The following is a 22,285-nucleotide window of genomic DNA, read 5'->3' on the forward strand; positions in this document are numbered from 1 at the left end:
AGTTCCAGGAGGAGCTGGGCAGGGGCATTTGCCCCAAGTGGTACAATTTTCCCCACACCAAAATGCATGTTCAGGCATGTGTGCTGAGGCACAAAACCCCAGCACAAATTTGTGCCGCTATTTGAGCTGCTGCAAGCACACGTGCCTGCATGTGTGGACATGCCCTTTGAGTCCATGCCATGCTACTGATAATCCTGCAAAGGCAAGGGACAACATCAGGAGAGGATTGGAAGGACAAAATAAATAAGGATGACAGAGTTTTGCATTCTCCTTTCACACATTCTGCTCCTACTGAAGCCTACTGAACTAAATATATGCCTCGTAATGCACATTTTAGCCCATGTGCTTTGTCAGTGTTTAGTGCTTCCTGTTCCAATTAAAAAGATACACCACAATATTTATTAATAATTGGTATAACTTTTATTATGCACAGAGACTAGGATGACATGACATTGTGGTTATCAAAACTGTACAACTAAGCATTTCCAAAAGTCTTCTGAAATACTGAACATAGAATTGAATACGAAAGGGGTGTTCAAACTGGCCACAGGAATTAATGGGTTCATTTCTCCCATTGGTTGATTGAAAAAAAATCTGGATAAGATTTGGTTAATGTTTTTTTCAGTTTTTAAGTATTAAAAGTGATGGGTTTTGGAACTGGTAGGAACATGATAGCTAAAAGTCAACTGGTTTCATGAACACCCCCATGTTTGACTAAAAAAAACAGAGCAGAATAGTCACCTCACAGAAAGTGCTGGTGGCAAAACCAGCAGTACACTCTTTTTGTGAAGCATGAGGTAGATATACATTACAGAAGGGTTGGTACATACATTACACAAAACAAAAGGAAAAAATAATTTTACAATCATCATCATCATCATCTCGAGACCTTTTGCAAAGCCCTCCTCCATCTGGCAAATGCTACAGAAATAGCCCAACACAGAAAGTTCTGACTTCTTCAAACAGTAACACAACAGCTGTCCAACACCAAAAACTGTAACAATTAAAGCTAGTGATTAGATAATGTATAAAACACAGAAGCAGCCTACTTTTAAGTATTTCAATAATAGCGTTTGCATTTAGAAACCGTCTGTTAAAGCCCAATCCTGCCATCCTCCCACACAAGGAGTCCCTTTGGATTCAACTGGTTTACTTGGAAATTCACCTCTATGCATAGGTCCAATAGCAACTGTGTCCATTATAAGCCCCAATTTTGAAGGCCTAATGAGTGTAAGTGGCACAAAAGTCTTGAGTTGGTCCTTGGCACAAGGTAGATGTATAACCCTGTTGAGTAAGGATGGTAGGATCAGGTGCATGATGAACATAAGAATCAGTGGCTTTGCAGTTAAACATTCAAATGCTATGCAACACCAAATACATTTAAGGAAAATTTTAGTAAATACAAATGGTTGTTACAAAAGTAGAGCTTACATTTGTAGCTGTATTCTGAATTGCAACAGTCTGAACAGTTGCTGCAAGGTACTGTACATTCTTATAATAAAGCTATTAACTGGGAAAACCCCAGGATTTTATTTTTTTGCTTGTTTTTTGTTTTATTTTGGGTTTTTTTTTTTTTTTTTGGTTATAGAAATGGCTGTTCAGTCCTCTAAAACTACCTGTGGAAACTTTTCATTAGCTCAGATTGCTCAACATAGTCTTAATTAAACATTAAGTACAAAATCTGTCCATTAATTTAAACTGCATCTTGAATACAAGTCTAAAAAAAAAAAATCAGCTACTCATTTTTATACATTGCGGTTTTTTAGTTTGTCAGTCTAAAATATAAATCTGTAAATTATTTTAAAATTAGAGTAAATTATTGATAAAGTCATTGATAATGCAGCATGTTTCTTTCTCAGAAATATACAATTAGCTATCTTACACAAAGGGGTTTTAAACCTGTCCATCCCAACAACAGAATTTTCTAATACTTCCTATGAGACTCTCTACTTTCTTTAAAATGTCTGAGAAGGAAAGGATTAAAACAGGAAAAAGAATTTACAAAAATGTAAAATTCACAGTAACTGAAATAAAACGTTTCATATAGAGTAACATACATTTATCTAAAACATTTAAATATATCTTTATACACAAATTTAATGTAGTAAAATATAGCTATGATTGACTTAAAGACTCTTGTCTTCTTTGAAGACATCTTTAAAGATTTTACATATAGAATATGCTTACACAATACATTCTGCTGAAGATTAGGCAAAGCGCATTATTTGCAAAACACAGGTAGCGTATTTGTTCTCCTGACACCTCAGAAGAGAACCAATCCTGCAAACACTCTACACATGAGTCACTTTAGTCAGATAAATAAAGGTCCTGTTGAACTCCAAAGGACTCCTCATGGACTTGATATTGCAAAACCTTTTTGCATATATGTAACATCACACCCAGGCCAAGACCACCCATACCACGTAAAGATAAGCACATGCTTAAGTCTTTGAAGTGGTCCATGTGCACACAGAGGCTCATGGGCAAAAGAGTTTGCAGGATCAGGGCCAAATGTGTTTAAAAAAAAGTTAAGGACAAAATTTTGCTATCGGATCCTGAGTGTTTCTCTCTATTGCACATTTTGTACTTATTCTACAGGATGCCCATTCATTGGCACATGAATTGTATACAAGGCATAAGTGTAGACTTAGCAAAAGAAACCTGGTACCTGCAGTAGCATCCTACTCTCCTACTGACAGACACCAGTAGCCCCCACTGAAGTTAGTGGCAGTTACTCATATCCTCCGAAAGGAGGATAGCATTCAATTTTTTATCTGTGGAGGAATCAGTAGAACATATGACAGTTGCAAAGTGACACCATATTTGTCAAAGAATTTCACATTAAATCTTTCTTTTAATCTGGCATCTATTTTAAGGCTAGGGTATGGAAATGACACTAAAAAAACACTGTGAAAATTAGTACCTGTTTGTCCTTTTCACATTCCAGTGCTACTTTGGGAATATCCAATTGCAATGTTCATATTACTAATTAGCAGTTTGACACAAACCACTGTGGACTGTCATCTTAAAAAAGTAGTTTTGTTTGTATGCATGTACACAAAGAGTTGGCTCAAATGTGTTCTTTGTGTGTTCAAAACAATCAGTGGTGTTAATGGAAATGTGAGCCACAAAGAATACAGAACCTAGCCTCTTATTTTTTAATACGCTTTTATGTAAATAAATCTTGAAATGTATAACACCTAAAAAGCCAGTTATAAATATTTAAAAACATTTTCATGGGTAGAATGGGACACACTGAGATTAATTTTCCCAATCTAAAAAATAGCCATGCTAGGTTAAGAAAGATCCTGTATACTTTAGTATACAGACAGTTGCTTTAAGACATTGCACATACACACACATTTACATTAGTGCATTAGGACATTATTTTTCTTTAGTATTTGTATGTGTGTGTGTGTATGGATAGAATGGATAAAAAAATTGTAGACTGGTTTGGCCCAGCGAACAAGAAAGGGAATGTTGCTTTAGGGTGTATTATAAAAGTAACACATATTAAACAAACACCTGAAACACACAAACCTGAAGCTGCACACACGGCATGAAAGCGGTTAATAGGCTGTAGCATGTCAAGCTCAGCAAAATGAGAGGCTGCTTGGAAGTGGATAAATGTAGCTGAAGTAATAAAATGTTTTAACCAAACAGATCTGAGCTTGAAACTTTCTTGTCCTGACCTAAAATCTCCTTTCTCCTCCTATTGTTGAAATCCCTTTGAAAACACCTTGTGTCAGTGAGAAGGTTTAGGAATTCAAACTTTTTTTTTTTGTTTTTTTTTGTTTTTTTTTTAATAGACAAAGCAGCATTTTTCAAACTGGCATGTATTTCACATTGAGAGCCTGCAGACCCTTTTAACAGGCTGCAGTACTGTAAAACTAGTAGCTTTGTCACATGTAGCATAATGTGTTGTAGAAAGGTCCAAAGACTCTATTTATCCAGAAAATCAGGTGATTTTCTTCTATAGAGAAATCCCTCCTAATTTTTCAAAAGAAACCAAATTAATCCTTTCAATGTTGGAAAGCTAGTGTCAACAAACAGTCCCTTTGAACCTCTGCCCTCCTATGCTGCCCCTTGGCCTTCTACTCCCCCTGGGTTAGGCTGTACTGCTGCTGGAACAGGGGGTGCTTTGTGTGCTGCCAATACTATGTGCTGCACTGCTGTTTTCAGAGGCTGGTGGGGATGTGGGGACCTGCTGTCTTCCTGCCGTTTCTCCTGAGAGGAAAAGAAAAGGAAAGTGAAAATGTTACATGTTACAGGAAAGAAATCTCTTCCTCCCAACCCCTGATCTTGTCATCCATAAAAGCTATGCACTGGGTAATAGATTTTAAACAGAATTGCTGTTAAAATGTTACTTGACTTCGGCATCATTTAGTATTTGCATAAAAACCCCTTTATTGCTGTTTTCTTAATGATATTAAAACCAGCTGCTGATGATCTTAGATAGGAAAGCTGTGCATCTTCCACTGTCAAATGTCCATCCAACCAGCCTCAGTTACATAATTCAGATTAGGCTCAGACTTCAGATTTTGAAGCTCTGCATTTGGATGGAAACGTGGCAGTGTAATGTAGATAATTCTGCTTTGATGCCAGCTTGTAGAGCAGACTACTTCATAAAACCAGCAAGCTGAGGCTGAAGACAACACTCCTCGGTCAGCAGGATGCCACCTACTGCATGCCACAACCACAATTTTCTCAGAGCAGGGAAACAGCAGTCTCTCCAACAATGCTGAATTGATTTACACATCCCAGTTGGATTACCATATAGGAAGATAACAGAAAATGTTACAGTTACTATGGGATGTGCCCTAGTTTCAGCGAGAATACTGGAAGGTCAGTAAAGTTGCCATTTTTGCTCACACTGTATAGCCAAGCTTACCCCACCCTTATTATTTGTATAGCAAAGCCAAGTCCTCAAAATGCCAGATTTATGGATGCTAGTTCAACCTTAATTCTGTCTGCTCCTTGTATGTCCATTCTGTGCACCGTACTGAGGTGGGAACCTGCAGAAAGAAATAGTGTGTGACCCATATAATTAAAGACAGCATCATAAGGCCTCTGCAGAATGCAGCCAAATTAAGATTGCACAAAAAATCATAAATCTGGCATTTCCTGATTGGATGTTATTGCCTAGGGGTTTTTTTCCCTTAAAGAAACATTTCATTATATGCAACTGTAGGTGCCATCTGCCCTACCCCTGCCGTCATCATCAGGTTATGAGGCATGACTCCTCAACACTGCAGCATACAGGCTACTGCTGTTTAAGCTACAGAATTAACAATGTTCCCAAAAGAAAGAAAATTGCTTTCTGCTGCAGAGACAGGAAGAAAGCTGGCTTTCTGAAGCCAGTGTCCAGGTGTTGAGGCTAGATGAGGGGAAGGCAGTGCTGGGCAGTATTACAGGTTGGCCTCCTAAGGTGCCACCTGTCAATCACCCACATGCTTGGGGCTGTGTGGAACCCCTGTGCACCCCCTCCCCAGCCTCCAAGAGCTCCTCCTCCAAGGGCACAGAAGGACTGGTGGGGACGTGCTGAATCTAGAGATTTACATGGTGTAGGCCCAGCAGTTCCCTCCTATCCCTTGCAGCATATACCACAGCTGGCTTTGAACAGAGATTTTGACAGGTTGCCAACATTTCCCCGTGGCTTTACAAAGCAGGGAAAGGAAGTGACAACAAATCTACATGGACTGTAGCCAGATGAAACAACAGTACTTCGCTAAGTGATGGCAGTTACCCCTCCTGAGTATCAAAGTCCTCTGCTGCAAGAACAGAGAGGTATGAGAGCTTCTATGAAGGACATGGTAAACAACCTAACCCAGGGGGGTACTACCAGCTTATGCTATAATTGCTGCTCTATGCCCATCTAATGCCAAACAGGCAAAGAATGCATAGTTTTTCCCTTCATCCCAGTGTTTTCAAACGAACCCCCTCTCCCACTTCCCAAATAAAAACCTGACACGAAAACCATTTTTTGCTACTGAAGGCAGTGAGTTTGCATTGGTTTAACAAAGGTCAGTTTGTCCCATGGTTTCAACAACAAATAGGGTACTTACATTTAAGAATGCAATATTGTTCTTATTCTTCATTAAGACAAAGAAATTCATAGTAATTTAAAAAAAATCCAAGACCTGCAGGACCTCCACTATGTTATCACAATCAGAATCTGACCTTGAATTTTTAAGAAAGATGCACTGCAATCCTATCTGTTTTTAGAAAGGGCTTTGTATAAAAAGCAGAGTAAATTGCATCAGTGTCATTCTGTTTGTGATATCTTGTTGTAAGCTTTTCATAAGCCTTATTTGGACACTTTCTTGCTCATTATAACATGTTCTGTCATCCAGCAGTTTGTGCATGTTCCTCCCTTCCTGTCATGTTAAAAACATATCTATAAGTCCATGATAAACTCCCTTTCATTAAAAAGACGACATTGGAGAAAGCTGTAACCATCCAAAAACAGGAACTGCAGTTACTTCCATTCCCTTAGTGGGGCCCCTTAACATCTCTGCCAAGAAAGCAGTTCTGCAAAATGCAGAACTGGGCCATATTCCCTGCTGCTAGATCTTATTACAGTTTTACTGTCACCCATTTTACAAACCACACGTTACACATAGTTTTGCATCAGCCACAGCATATCAATATAATCTGCATATATTTTACTGCAAGTTACTTAATAAATGGAATACCTTCTCTCACTAGGGAAAAAATGACAAATGCGGCTGCCACAATCTCTCCAGAGCCAAAAATCACACTATTATTCCCTCCCCTCCCCAATTCTAGAAAATGCCTCATCTGCTTTCCACTTTGGGGGATATAGCACTTTGCCTCAGTGGTAAGCTTCCTCTCTCATTTCAGTTCCTCTTTGACTCCCCATTTCTCAAGGAGAAATGGCAGTCCTCTGGTACACAAACAGATAATCATATGTCGAAGAGAAACCAGTAGATTATCTTATCCCTTTCAATGGAAGCATCCAGGTCTCCATGAGACTATGAACAGAACCCACAAATATACGGTACCTGGACTAGCAGAGTGCCTCTATTTTATTTTCTTAACCCCTTGATAAATTGAAATAAAAAAAAAATGTATAAAAATAATTTATAAATAGGAGGCAAGTAACCATAGGGTAAAATGTGCTTAATACAACAGCCTTTAGCGCTGACCTTATGTACACAGCTTCATATTTCTAATGTTTGTGCACCACAGCTATTCCAAATGGACATCTCCCATCTATTGACAGTAAACAAGCTCTTTACCCATCTGAATGCAACAACATGTACTTTATTATTCACACTTAGGAAGACTGCCAGTAGTACTCCCTGTCCAGGAAGTCTGAATGTTTGCTTTTCTATCTCCATTTGCCAAATATAATTGGTTGCAATGTCAGTTTATTTTAATCGGATACCATTAAAAAAAAACAACAAAAAACCCAAAAAAAACAGAAGGGTGCCTTTTCAACTTCCACAGTTTTGGAAAAAAATATCCTATTAGCTTGAAGCACTGTCCAGAGAAGAACAAAAATAATACTTTCTAAAAGGATTAGATGGCTGATGTGTATGCAACACATAATGCTGGGTTTGAAACTGTTTGGTTTAAGTTTAGCAAAGTCTAATAAGTTATCAAGATGCTCCATGTCCTTTGTATTTAAGCCTTAAATATGATGGTTTATTCACTTGGAGAATTTTTTTTTTTTTTTTTTTTTTAACAGGGGAGGATATTTTCATAGTCTACTGCACACAAGCAGCATTTCAAGATTTTTTACCTCTCCTTATGAGACTCAGGTAAAAACTATTTGATACTCCTAGATCTGTTTACCCCCTTTATCCTTGGATCCTTGCCAGATGGATGTCATGCTATAGTGGACAGCTGAATCAAGTTCTTTAGCAGATTGGAAAAATAGGCTAAAATAGAGAGCCTTTAGCTGAGAAGCAGATTGGATCTCCTCTCAGTGCCCAGACTGGCAACTTTACCTCTTCTTCCAAAACACTGGGCACTCCATGTCAAGCTGAACCCATATTCTGCAATAAAGTCCCTAGTTTGTTTGGGTTTCTGGTGGAAATTTTGCAGCAATTTCAGCCCATTTTTTAAAAGTGTATGGGTTTTTGTTGCTTTAAATAACGAAAACAAATGCATACAACCAGTGACAGCACTTCTGTGTTACTTTAATGTTAAATTCCATCTAGTTTATGCTCTCTCTTCATTTGAAATTATCTTTTGGGTCTAGAGTTAACAACTCCTTAAGATGAATGTGTAGACAAAGCCTTACATGAACTAAGTCCCAATTATGATTTGCACACTTATTTTTTTCCTATCTAAAATGCCTTCAGAAAATCTTATAGCCTTCCATTGAAGAATGTCAGAACTCTACCTAAGGGTTTGTGCTATCAAGGCAGTTCCTAGCAGTTTAACTCCACTTTGTGGGTACAAGCGACTACAAGGGGGAAAAATGTGAACAGAGAGAGGGGACCCTTTGACCTTATTTTTCAATATCAGATTTTTAAGTTTCTGATTCCATGAATTGTAGCATCTGCTTCCTTTCTTTTCTTCCCACTTATTCTTTCTTCTTACACTTTCCATTATTTTTCCTCAATGCTTGAGAGAGAAAATAGAACAGCTGCCCCACTTTCTAGTTGCATATGGTAAGTATGACTGATGTAGTTTGTTACTGTACTTAACTTAATGGAATTAGTCCAAATCCCATTTTTTGAAGGATTTATTATGTCAGCTTCCCAATGTCCCTTGACTATTGTATTTCTGGACTCTTGTGTCATTGCTGCTATTTTTTAATACAATAAAGTTAACATACTTGACATTTGGAATGCAACACATGCATATATGGATGATTCTGTACATTAAGGGAGATTCAACATCCACCAGTACAGCAGCTTTGAGTACACAGGGCCACATTCTGGGCCATACACACTCCTATGGCATTTAGAAGCTGTGAGGAATTTACAGCAGGCAAGGAAAGAATTTCCGTGGCCTAGGAGCAGTGTAAGACTGACCTAAATGTTTGTATATTCTGTCCCCATGTGTATTTTGTTACAGGCCTGTAGCTCAGGACAAAGTGTGCTATAAAGATTCTAGGCTCTGCAGCAACCTACATGCAAATGAGGCAAGTCTAACATACAACAGCCTCTGGACTGGCTAACCTCATGTCTGATGCACTACCAGCTCCTGTAGAAGTGAAGAAACCAGATAAAGCAACTGAAAAGCCTGGTGACTGAAAACCTCTTGTGTTTCCCACTTCTCCTGCTGGGATACTTCTCTATTAATCTGGCTTTCTTGGATGGGAGTACTCAAAGACTGTTTTATTTCAACTAAAGCTAAAACTATTAGATTTTGTTAAACCAATGCAAGCTTTTATTTGAACACACTTAAATGAGCTAAGTGATTTCTATTAAATGTAATTTTGTAAAATCAAGAATTTTTTTAGTTAAACCAGTGAAAATTGCGTGCATAGATCAAGCCCAGGAAACATTCTGAACTGCATCTGTAGTCAGAAAAGTTTATGTAAATATGGCACTCTGATTCACTGGATCTACTCATTACAGCTTTAGTAAGAGTCACATCTGCCTAAGCTTAGTAACTAAAATGATTTAATGCATTCTATTTTAGTTGACTTATTAACAGAGTTCTTAACTATATACCAGTCACAGAATCATTACTGGCCATGGCACGAGTCACAAAACAACTTAATGCAGTTCCAAGATACCACATAACTTTTCAGGTTCAGCGATGGAAAATCTTTTGATTTATAACCCATAAACCCATAGCAAAGCAAATGATATCTCCTGCTAGGCAGAGAGATCTAGATATATGACAGTCACCTTAAGTCTGCTGTGGAGAATTGCTGGAAAACAGCTTAGGGAGGACATGGACATTAATGAAGAATACTGAGACTCAGTTCCTAAGCCTGAGGGCGCAGACAGAAGTGCAGCTCTCTGCTATAACAGAACCTTTTGTAGGAAGCGTTCTGAGTTGCAACAATTCCCCAGACCAAACAGAAATTCACTGTTGATTCCAGAGGGGAGGGGAATCTAGCAGCTGGCTGTGAGCCTGCAGCTGGTTTGCAACAGCCCCCTCCTTCCCGCCAGCTTTCTGCCAGCCAGTCCTGGTTTCAGAATGGGAGGGAGGAAAGGGAGCAGAGGGAGCCTGTTCTAGGGTTTCCCAGACAGCCTTGGAGGGTGGGGTGGGGTGGGGTGGGTGAATTGGAGCCCTCACACCTTGGGGGGGGCGGGGGTCCAATACTCCCACCCCACCCTCCAGTGGGGACTGAAAAAACCCCACAGTGAACTCCCCCTGCTCCCTTCCCACCACCCCATTCTGAAAACAGTGACAGGCTGGCAGGCAGTGCAGACACAAGTTACAGAAGAGGCCGTTTTGAAATGTCTTCATCTGAACACTCATACAACGAGGGTTCAGATTTTCACCCTATTGGCCATTTTTGAAGTGGTCTGCAGCTATGCACTTATGCTTGGTCACATCCATAGACGGCTTTCTGTGACCAGATTGGGCAAAAATGGGCACTTCTGGCTGTGCCCTTAGATCCTACCTTGTGACATGCTTTATAGCAGAGTAGTAGCCAACCTTTTAGGCAGGTGTGCCACAATTTAAACCCCATATCTTCCCAGAGTGCTGCTTTCATCCCCTTTGGGTGCCCGATTGGCCATTCTGCCTTCTGCTCCCTACCTGTGCTCCTTACTTGATCTGCTTGTCTACGTTCTGCTCCCTGCCTTGTGCCCCCTGCCTACTCTGCTGCTCTGCTTTCTGTTTCCTACCTTAGTGTTCCACCATGTTCCCTTCCCAACCTATCATGCATCACACACAGAGGCTGCTATGCCTCACACGCATGAGGAAGCCAGTGAAAAATCCTACTAACCTGTATGTGAGTAGATAAACCACAATGCTCCTGTCAGCAGTGCTCCAATCACAAATGCTGCAAAGGCGATGCCCACAACAGTCAGAGTGTCCAGGCCATAGAAAACAGCTACAAATTAAAAAAAAAAAAACAACATAAAAATCCAGTTCTCCCATTTTCAAGGCTGAAAAGTGATTGTAAAAATTTTCCCTGCCATTCTCACACAGATGTCTTTTACTTTTTTTGTATTTAATTGGACATCACTTAGACAAACAGGATGCTATGGAACACACTGGGTGCATCTACATATGCACTTTACTGTAGAGTAGTCTAATTAGCTCTGCAATAATGGTTTATAACCCATCTACATGTGTGCCAGTATTAGAGTGCAGTAAACTAATTAACATAGCATAGTACTGTTGGGGAAACTACTATTTTACAGCATGGTACTTTACCACACTGAAATGCAAGTGTAGACACTGACCAGGGGCATAAGTTGCACCTGGTTAGCTCTGGCTCAAATTGCTGCTGTCCCAGCTGTATGTGTAGATGCTGCACCTGGGAGCAGCTGACTCTGGCTCAAACTGCTCTGGAGCTTATTCCTTCACATTAATTGCACATGTAGATGCACCCACTGAGTAAGGAAAGACTATGCGCAGACTGCCAGAGGTGAGCATGAAGACTTGCTTTAGTTTATTAAACTGCTCTGTCACAAACCAAGTTCCAGCTCAACAGAACCCCTGCTCAGAATTAAACAAACATTTGTTGTTAATTATTCTTTGTTTTAAATTAAATACCAGTTTAACTTTAATGTGGTTTTAAAAAACCTGTGATGTGTTAGTAAAAGATCCCTTGGATTCACATGTCCTGCCACTTAAGCCAACTTTCCTCCATATTCTTTGCAACTTTAGCTCTATATGTAGGTGGAGACCGGAACTGCTGTTAAGTGAAAAGTGAAGCCAACAAAAAAGTCAGCAAAAACATAAATAGAAGCAATTGTTTTTTCATATTTGGCAGTGTCTGTAATAACTGAAATTAACTCCAGATCACAAAAATAGAAAGAAAAAAAAAAAATCAGTTGCTAGGCAAGAGGATCTTTATTAAGTACAATTTATATGATATTGTATCTGGTTCCTATATGCATTGTTCTGAATGTTAATTACCCAATTAGAGCAAACTCTAGCCTTTGTATTTTATTCCTTTTTGATCAGTAACACCTCAGTGTTGTTCTTCTACTGCATCAATTTGGGGGGGGTAATTTTTCTTCTGTGACTAATGTCTCCCAGTAAGCACATTAAATATTGTAAGCTACTGAATAACATTTTAATAATTGGGCAGGTAATGGAAAAAAACTGAATACAGTTCCTGATTCATGCCTAGGTCTGTGCTGATTGATGAGGAGACTTGAAGAAGGATAGCTAGGGAATGCACTGATTCAGCCACTGCATCTCCCAGTGCAATTTCTTTCTATCTAGCTTCCTATGAACACATCCATCACTTTCTCTCTTCCCATCACAAGCCTTCTTCCACCCAACAAAAGCCCCTGTAGGAGGCAGGTAGCAGCATCAGTATTATCTTCTGTTCCTCAGAACAATTCTCTTGGTGCTAAATTTGTGCATTCATTTGAGTATGGTACCTTTAAGACACCAGAGCCTGCTGAAGTAGGGTTACCATACGTCTGAGCTTTCCAGGATATGTTCTCTTTTTGGTTCCTCCCTTCTTTGCATGGACAGTTTTTTAAAATATCAAATAATGCCTGGGATTTTGCTCTGCTCAACAATTAAGTTTTTCCTGGCCCTTCCTGGTTTGCCCTAGCATGGAGCTGCTTGGGACTGGGGGGAGCAGGGAGAGGTTGATTGGAGGCAGGGGCATCACATGGTGATAGGACCAGGCCCAGAAGCTGCATGCAGGTAAGTCTGTGGGGGGCAGGGGTTGGAGGGCCAGGGCTGCGGGACTGCACGTGTGCGCGTGGAGGGGATGACGTGTGAGGGGGCGGGTGCCTGTCGGCACTGAGGGAAGCATGGTGTCCAGGTATTGGAGCTGGAGCTGTGGCAGGACAGGGGAGGCACCTGCCCCTCCAGCAGGGAAAGGGGGCAGGGGGGCCCTTTGGGGGCAGCAGGGAGCTGCATGACTGGGCCAGCAGCACCAGGGCCAGTGCCTGGGCTCGCAGGGGCAGGGCAGCCAGGAGACACTGTAGGACTAGGGGGAACAAGGGGGTGCAGGTCAGGAGTGAAGGGCACTGGCAAGGCTAGGAGGGCAGGGGATTACAGGTCAGGAGTGAGAGGCACCAGCGGGGACCAGGGGGCTGCAGGTTGGCAGTGAGGGGTACCAGCATGGTCTGGGGAATGTGGTACTGTGGGTTGGGAGTAAGGGGCAGCAGCAGGGCTGGGGGGTATGGCTTGGGAGTGAGGGGCAGGGCACAGGCATATCGCTGCCCCCCCCCCAAAATCATATTACCCACTCCACTCCCTGATAGGTGTCCTCTTTTTTAAAACTGAAAATCTGGTAACCTTCCTGAGGTAGCTTTTCACAATGCCTTTCTGAGAATTCACAGGCAGATTTGCAATTGCAAGAGCAGCCAGGTAGCAGCTCAGAGGGGTTATCTCCTGTTTCTGCCATGGATTCCTTTCTGAACTGTTTCTTGCTGATATCTGAAGTTTAAGTGTCCATTAAACTGAGTTGTGTTTTTTACAACTGCATTATCTTCTCCTCTGAATAGGGAGTTTACTAATAAGCAAGAGTTGCAGAAAGCTTGGGGTAGGGGGCAGAAGGAAGTATAATTTACTATTTCTTGGCTATCCTGAGTGTCTTGTCTAGACCCCAGACAAGAAAAGGACTCTTTCCATTCACTTTCCCTGCTCTGTCCCCCTCCTACCTTTTCCAGCCTCACTTTCCAGTCTTCTCTTTGTGTTTTCACCTGTCTACTATCATTTTTCTTTTCCTCCCATCTCCAAGTGCTGCATAGTCCCGATACCCATTTTGAGAAAAGATCTCACAAAGACTGAAAGTCACTGGTCCGACATTTTATCACAGCTGTGGGTTTTCTTGGATGCTGGAGAGCTGCAATTGCACATACTAATTTCTACACTCACGTGCTGAATTCCTATCTCTCAAAATTAGTGGGAATATCTCCAGTGCTGACAGCCACAGACTTAATTCTTTTCTGCTCTAGAATTTAGAACAAGTACTCTATCTTCAAAAGCTTTAGGATAATTCTCTTTATTAATTGATCACTTGCTAGACAATGGCTTCAGACTTAAAGGGCCGACATATGAATGACTTACGTGGCTGTGGTCCACTCACTTTGGGATTGGAAGGGAGTGGGCCTGTTTAAAATAAACAAACAAACAAACAGTCAATCAATCAAATCAATAATTATGCCCTGCATGCAGGACAAGACAAGCCATCTTCAGCACTGCATCCTGAGAAAGTCTTTAAATAGTGTGTAATTTTAAAAACTAGGAATTTCAGGAAATCCAGTCAGAATCGACTGACCTGGATTAGTTCATAAAAATTCCATTTGTATCTTGATTATCCTTCTGAAGAACATCGCCATTGTAGAGTGCATTCAGCATGCTATGCGCTGCTGGCAGGTGCTGCACAAACTTCTCCACCCAGTTGTCATCAATTCTGACTTACAGTAACTCATTATCCCAGTGCAAAGCTCTTTAGAGCACTGATTACTAAGGTTGCTTTGAGATTACCACATTCATCCAACTACTCACCAATCTTCAGTCATGGGGCACTAACATATTAAATCATTGTAACAGCCAACTATTCCCCTTTTACTTCTAAGGAAGGCTGCCTCCAGGTACAATGGGCCTCATTTTGACCAGTTTACATCCATATATTTTGATCCATGCTATACACACACAACAAAACACAATGTAAATTATTAGCTAATGCTCTCTCTTCTTGTTATTTATACTGAAAGATAAAGATCATAGCCATGATAATAAAGATATTATTCTTTGAAATAATATCAAAATATTATCAGGAGCATTCACTAGAAAAATAGGGAAAATTTGGTCTTTAAAAATGCAGTCTCCCCTACTTTCTCTTGTTTGGCTTCTCTTCTCTCCATTATATACATGACTGGTATCACTGTGGCAGAACTTACTAAGACAAATGTCAAGAGACACCTACTTCCCCAACTACTTATGCCAACACAAAAGCCAAAGATCCAGGCTATTATTATAATTAAATATCCTGCATTGTAAGCCATGGTTTACCTCTGGACAACCCAGCTACTAATGCATATCATCTCAATTCTGGCATGTCTAAATGTATTGGATGCTTCTGCTATGAAATGTGATGAGGTACTTAACATCTCTATCTTCAAAAAAAAAAAAAAAAGAGACTGAAATCAACTTTGCTATAGATGGAAGAGACATTTTGGTAGTTCCAAAAGATATTTGGAACTACCAAATAAAATTACTGGAAATTTTCCAAAGAAAATTACTGGATAAACAATACAGTGAGAAAACTAATAAAGTACTGCTAAGCAACAACTACAGTTTAGAGCCTCTTAAGATGCCACTTAATTAACTACCCTAAACAACCCATTGGATCAAAGGGCCAAAATTCTACTAGATCATTAGAAACATGTGCCTGCAATATCCAAAGTCGTGTTTATTTACCAGTAGAAAAAATACAGTGATGTAGTTTAACATGTGGTTATCTTCTGTACATCATCTTTCTTAGGTGAACTAGACAAGCAGGTTAAAACATTGATGTGAGAACTGGGAAAGGGTTCAGGATTATTTTTGTGAGCTTAAGAATTTAATTCCTGTTTTTTTAAAAAGCATTTTCATTCATCTATTTTGGAGTATATATTGCACTGAGTACAATTACTTTAGTCTCAGCCTTAATCTTCTCAGAATGTTTGAATATACATAATGGTACTACAAGACTGTCCACATGCTCAGTTAGTATATCCTAGCCTTGAACTAAATGCCTCCTGAAGTGAAACAGAAATTAGTTTTCCATACTCATTCTGTCATTGGCCTCTCCCCAGAGAACAAGGTTGCCAGTTAATGATAAGCTCTGTATCACATTACAATCCTCCACCAAGTCATCCAGTTCCTCTCCAATGGATTTTAAAGTGGATTGCTCAGTAGAGGTTTGTGCAACACAAGAGAGGAGAGTGTCTTTGAGGTCCAGGAAAAGGTGCGTAATTTTAATGTATTAGCAGCCAACTCCAACTGAAGCACGTGGAAGCACTAAAGTACTAACGCACATTCTATATCTTTGTACAGAAAAAAATGTTTGTCACTCACTTGACCTTTTTCTGTGACTTTGTTCTCCTCACCGATAAAAAAAATCAATTTTTCCATCCCTCATATAATTTGAACAGTGAAATGAGACAGATTTTACAACAAAGAACATGAATTTCACAGAATACAATGGGCTTTATCTATATGCCTTTAATTCTTATTCTGCCAAAAACAAATGTGATGTAAGGATGCCAAAGTGTCAAGAGAAATAGAATGCAACACTTCTGATACCGTTTGGTTTTAGGAGATTTCATTGGGATCTGGTATATAAAGCTGAAGAAGTGAGTTTGTAAAACCTGTAATGCAAAATTAATGGGGTTTATGTATTTATATTGTCATTGATTTTTCCTCTAGATGCACAGCCCCAGAACATATTACAGTCAGTGGGAGTTGTGCATGACGTACAGTGAAAAAAAACAGACATCACCACATTGAACAATTTGTTCTAGCTCCCAAAACATCAAGCCTACAAGCTTCTTCACTTGGCTTACAGAGCAAATGTAATAGGAATAGTTCCAATAACATGGCTTGCTGCAATGAAAGCTAGCCTGTTCCACATCAAAGGAAATGGTAACCTGACATCTCTGAGATGCAAATTCTCTTATTTAGTAGTGCAGTGCAATTTCTTTTCCACATTTTAAGGAATCACTGTATTAGCCAACATTGGCAAGCAACATTCAGAAAGTGGCCATTTGATTCATTGGGGAAAAGCTGCATAATGACAAAGATATGTTGTTAGTGTTCTATTGTACATTATGCCTGAAATCTGCAATATTCTTGGAAGAGTTCCATCAAACATCCCACAGTCCATTGGTGGGATGATGCCAATGGCGGTGTCTGCAAGTGGTTGCTAGTCAGCTCTTGCCACCCCCACCCCCACCTGTGGGAGCTCCCTGCTCATTGTGGCCATGCCCCTGGCACTGACACCGCTGCCGCCGCCTGCAGGTGGTCACCATGCCCCCAGCCCCCGGGAGCACGCTTCGTTCATGCCACAGTCAGACTAGATCACCTACAATACAACAAAATATTCTATCACAATATTGTCTCCTAACAAATCAACATAAATCTAGCTTGTCTTTATACAAAGACTCTGTATTCTTTACAAAGAAAAAATGTCTAAATTAAGTAATAGATTGAGGTAGCACATAAAGCTCTAAACACCAGCTAGGGACAGGCATTACATATAAACCGGTTTAAGTGATCAGAAACTGGTTTAAACCTGTAACAGAACAGATGTTCAGTGCACATAAACCAATTAGAAAATGGCTGAAACCGGTTTGAGATAAACATGGTTGAATGTAGTATCAAACTTAACCGATTTGGGTCAAACTGATTTATGCAATATCTGTCCCAGACCCCTTGCGGGTTTAAGATAAACCAGACACCCCCAGCATCTCAGCATGCTCTCTGGGCTAAGCGAGGCTCTCTGCTCCACAGGAGGGCTGGCCCCTCCCCTTTGTTCTCTGGCTGCAAGTGGAATTCCCCCCTCCCCTCCGCCTTGCTGAGGTATCTGTGTATTAGCTAGGTAGAATCAATAGGTAGCTGGTAATGTCCCTCTCTTGTTTTCTTAATAAACAATGAGTTAGAAGTGATCAACACTATTATCAATTCCCTGCTGGGCTAAACAGAGCATCCTGCTGGGCCTGGCCACACCCCCCTCAGCTCATTACTGTGGAAGGGAAGGGAGGGCTGCTCTAGTGCCCCCCAGCTTCTAGACTGAGCCACTGCAGGCATGTGCCTGCATTTCTGGGATGTCTGTGCAGTTACAAAGTGATTTAGCTTATCCAGGTTAGACTAACCTGCAAAGATTGAATCAACTCAGCCTCAGGCTTTTTGAAAGTTTGTCCGTAGCCCAAGAGGGGACAAGAGCTCAGAATGTAAATCCATTTGCTGAAAAATGAACTTTAGTTCTACAGTTTACTCATTCCCAACAGAATACATTAATCAGGGAGATCTGCATGAGGGGAGAGTTCAGGATAAGGCCCACACACACAGTTTTAATTGTACCATATTTACATTAAATATTTGCCTTTAATTTTTTGTGGATTTAATCTGTGCAAAAAAAAGAATTTTATAAAACATGGGCTAACGTGCTGAGTTAAACAGAAACAGTTGTTGCTTATGTCCCCTAGCAAAGCTCCATGGTACTAGAAGCTGTTTAAACACTAAAAAGCACGCACTGCAGCACTAAAGTTAAAGGATTTCTGATCCCCATCTTTTGACTCTCTGGAAAGCATTGAGAAAGTTCAAACGGCCTTGCATGTAACAAATGGAAGATTTTGATCTCCAAGTACAGCCATTAAAATCTTCTAATTAAATTGCCAAGCTAAAATTAAAAAACAGATAACATGCATGTATTTTGTTTTATGAATGCGTTACAATGCGCATCCTTGCTGTTGTTGTCAGAGGGGCTCTGGTAAGAAGTATTTTCACACAAGAATCTGTAACAATAGTTCATATTTTCCATGTCTCCATAAACATAAAGGAGCAGACCTGCAACTAATATACTTAGGCATAAATCAGTTTTCTTCAATGGTAACTATGACCAATTAGTTCACACCAACTGAAGATCTGTCCCACTGGATCCAATCTATTTTTTCATACATGGGTACAGCTCCCAGTGACTTGTACTGGAATTGTACTTCCTCCTTAGAGACAGAAGTGAGCACATTGTATTTTAGTTTATATTTGCTACACTATAAATGTAAACAAAAATTTTCTTAAGTGTACAAAAACTAACACTTTATTGACACAGAGACATAAGAATGTCAAATGCATAGCCTATGGGCCATGTAGGAATGTTTAAGAGGGGGAAACTTATTTTCATTGCCTGTTTACACTTGAATGAGCCACTAAGATAAACACCACCAAATCATTTTGCTGCATGGCCCTAGAAATAATCAATACAAATGCACAAAATAGTTTAGATAAAGTGTGCGTTTCTATCATAATTCAGGTGCCAGAGAAGCCAGTTCCAAAGCTTTCCAGGCCTCTGGGAACTGGAACCAGTACAACCAGATCACACAAGAAAAGAATGAAAAGTGACTGATTTCTTTTCACTGGCAGAATGCAATCCCTCGATTTTGGTCCCTGTCCTTCCCTCCCCCATCACACAACCCACATACGTACAACCACGAAAACTCTCATTCCACCCCACCCCAAAGGTCAAACTGGATTACATCAGTGAATTCCACGGAGCATGCCTAAGGGGCTCATTGACGTCAGCATCAGGGTAGAAGCCTTTCCAAGTCAGTTTGGACAAAAGCCAGCTGTCAGACAGCTATAGGAACTCTTATCTGATAATGTCCTTTAAAGACATTCATACAATGAAAGCTGTTGGTCAAGACTGTATTGATTTTGGCTGGATTAACGGGTGATTCAAAAATGAAAGTTTAGGGACACGTTTCACTAATTCTGTGCCAGGCCAAGATTGTACGAGCGTGTGTAAGAGTAGAGATCCAGGGCTGCTTTATTCTCCACTACACTAGTAAATAAGCAGCATGCTATGCACTGCAGCACAGGATACCAAGATTTGATGTCCCATCCTACTCTTCCACCCTTTTATCTGGCAAGGGCTGAAGAAGTGTAAGTAGTTGGAGCATATCATCCTTTACATTAAAAACTGCCCTATGTCGTTGGCACAGTATGCCTCCAAGTTACACTCAAAGGTTTTGAAAGGAATATAGCAACTGGTTGCCACAGTACAGGGCAGATTTTAAGATGCATCAAAAATATATAGAATCCAGAGGGAAGGTTTACAGCTAGATTGCAACACAACTGAACAATACTTTGCTGAAATCATTCAATCTGCAGTGGCAAGGAGCCTAGAACATTAAAAAAAAAGTCCTTAATCCACCTGGTCCTAACAGTCAGATTCCCCTTAGAGTAGCTCATCACTCTTAATAAATAAGCCCAGAACTATTTTTCTAAAACCTTCGTTGCAAAGCTGATAATGCTTTACAGACTGCCTTTGTTCCAGGACATACATTTCCTCCCCCTTTTAAAGATTTAGGACACAGCCTATGTAAACAATTGGTTAATTTATATGACTTCAAGTTCTCACTTCTGAGACAAATGTTGAAAGGTGAAAAACTGATTTTGCGTTAAAAACTGTAAATAGAGGTTATCAAAAAACATAACTCTCATTTCTCAAGTAAAAAAAAATGCAACTGAAGTGGCTGCTTCTAGAAGAAGTGGCTTAATGATTCTTTTCCCCCCAAGAGGTCTGAATGGAAAACATCAAAGCACCTGCAAAGCAAACAAAAATACCTTGGAGGAGCAGCTCCCAAGAGCAAGAGCTTTTGTGAAAGACAGTAATACAACACCTCCACATGTAAGTGTTACAACCAACTGTTCTCCATTGTGAGGTTATGTAAATAGGCAATTAGGTTGAAGAGTGAACACAACATAGGCAGATTTGAAGAAAAGCCTCCAAGAGAAAAAGCTGAAAAAATGTTAGAAAAAGTAGGAAAGAGCTCTGCTTCTTTCAGCACCATGCAATGCAAAAGTACTGCAGGAAGAGCACTGATGCTGGATGCCCTGTATAGATCATAACTGCAAAACATTCTTAATATACAACTTCAGTATTTCTCTGATTGGGGCCGTGATGTGCTCTTGTTGATCAAAAAAGATCAGTCCCCATCACAAGCTGGTGGCTAACCATATTCAGAAGTCATCTGGGAGTTAACAAATGAAAGAATTATTTTTGTCCAGTGTCACTTAACTTTCTTCAGAGCTCTTAAATCAGAGGCAGAGGGAGGAATATAGCAACTTCCAATTCCCACCTTTTAGGTTTGTACAGAAGTTGTTTTTTTGCTATTTAAAGCACTTTATTGCCGTGACTTAATGGAAGTGCACAGCAGTACAGTACTTTAAAATCGGTACAGCGCTATAAATTAACCCTTGTTAAATGAAGTATTAAATTTAAAGTGTTGTATTTTACAGCACTTCAGCAACCTACAGCACTTTAAATTAGTTCTGAATGCTGGTCAAATTTCTGACTAGTGGAGAAGCTCCAGGAGGCTGTGGAGTGCTCCCTGCCTCCTAGCCTGGAGAGTGCAAGGCTCAGAGTATGCTCCCCGCGCCAGCATTTCTATCATGTTTAAGAGTGCTGTAACTTTATAATGCTATAAAAAGTGCTCTAAAGAACAGTGTTGTAAAACATGCACGGAGCACTTCTGTATGCACCTTTTTGTTCCCAGGCAGAAGACACGGCCGAGGCAGGATGGCAGAGACTAACTGGTTCAGAAAGGCATATGCTTTCATAGGTAACAGCCTACTTAGTCAGATGCCACGCTTCCCTGCTCCCAGGGGAAGGCATTTAAGCACAAAGCTCTGGAGTAGTAAACAAGGAAAAGGAACAGACCACAGCCATTGAGCAAGTCAAATGTGGCCTATAGAAAGAGAACAAGGTGTTGACAGATGCTTAGAAAAAAAAGTCATCTGGATATTAACTGGTGATTGCTGGGTGTGGCAGCAGTGGCTGCAGGCGCATGAGCCTCCATGGCAGGCTGCTGCCGGGCTCTGGGCCTTCTGGTGCTTCTGAGCTGGCCCAGGCAGCTGTGGGCACGAAGGACTCATCTCTCACAGCCAGCCAGGCTGCCAAGGCGCCTGCCCACAGGTGCAGCAGTGTTGCCTAATTGCCACTGCCTAGCCAGCCACCACCCATACGTCCTGAGCCAGGCTGTCAGAGTCGCAGCCAGCTGGGAAGGGCCTTGACCTGGAGTCCAGCCCAGGCCAACCCGCTATCCAAGGGCTGGCTGCAGGTGCTGCTGAGGGCAGGTGCAGAGTGGCCAGCCTGGGCTGGGCGATGGGGGCAGGGCCTTCCCAGCCGGCTGTGGCTCCATGACGGCTCAGCCTGGCCTGGACACGGGGAGCTGGGAGAAATCCAGGTGCACAGCTTCTGCAGCCCCAGCCCAAGCCCCAGCCGGCTAGGAAGGGTGCTACCCCTGTGGCCCAGCCTGGGCCAGCCCCTTCGTGCCCACCCTCAGCAGCACCCGTGGGCTGGCTCAGCTCAACCCCACAGCCCCAGCTCTGGGCAACGCAGGGCCATACCAGCTGGCTCTAGACGTGTCCCCTGCCGTGAGAGTGGCCAGCCAGGGGGAAAGTTGAGCAGACCCCAGCTGGGGTCCCTGTGTCCACA

General features: G+C 41.1%; 1 protein-coding gene across 20 annotated transcripts in view; it reads right to left on the minus strand.

Moving 5' to 3' along the window:
* Positions 1-397: 397 nt before the first annotated feature.
* Positions 398-22,285, minus strand: part of TGFBR3 (transforming growth factor beta receptor 3) — a 185,677-nt gene continuing 163,789 nt past the window's right edge. For 2 of the 20 annotated variants that reach the window (XM_006021813.3, XM_006021812.3), the window contains exons 16-19: positions 14,152-14,193; positions 10,889-10,996; positions 4,960-5,015; positions 398-4,227 (exon numbers count right to left, since the gene is read on the minus strand). In XM_006021813.3, the coding sequence (XP_006021875.1) occupies positions 4,075-4,227; positions 4,960-5,015; positions 10,889-10,996; positions 14,152-14,193 (359 nt within the window). In that variant the 3' untranslated portion in view covers positions 398-4,074. Of the gene's footprint in view, positions 4,228-4,891; positions 5,016-10,888; positions 10,997-14,151; positions 14,194-22,285 lie in introns of all 20 variants that reach the window. The other 18 variants (XR_003093613.1, XR_003093610.1, XR_003093611.1 and 15 more) reach the window with 18 other exon arrangements.

This window comes from Alligator sinensis, unplaced genomic scaffold (assembly GCF_000455745.1).
Source record: "Alligator sinensis unplaced genomic scaffold, ASM45574v1 scaffold199_1, whole genome shotgun sequence".
Classification (NCBI taxonomy): Eukaryota; Metazoa; Chordata; order Crocodylia; family Alligatoridae; genus Alligator; species Alligator sinensis.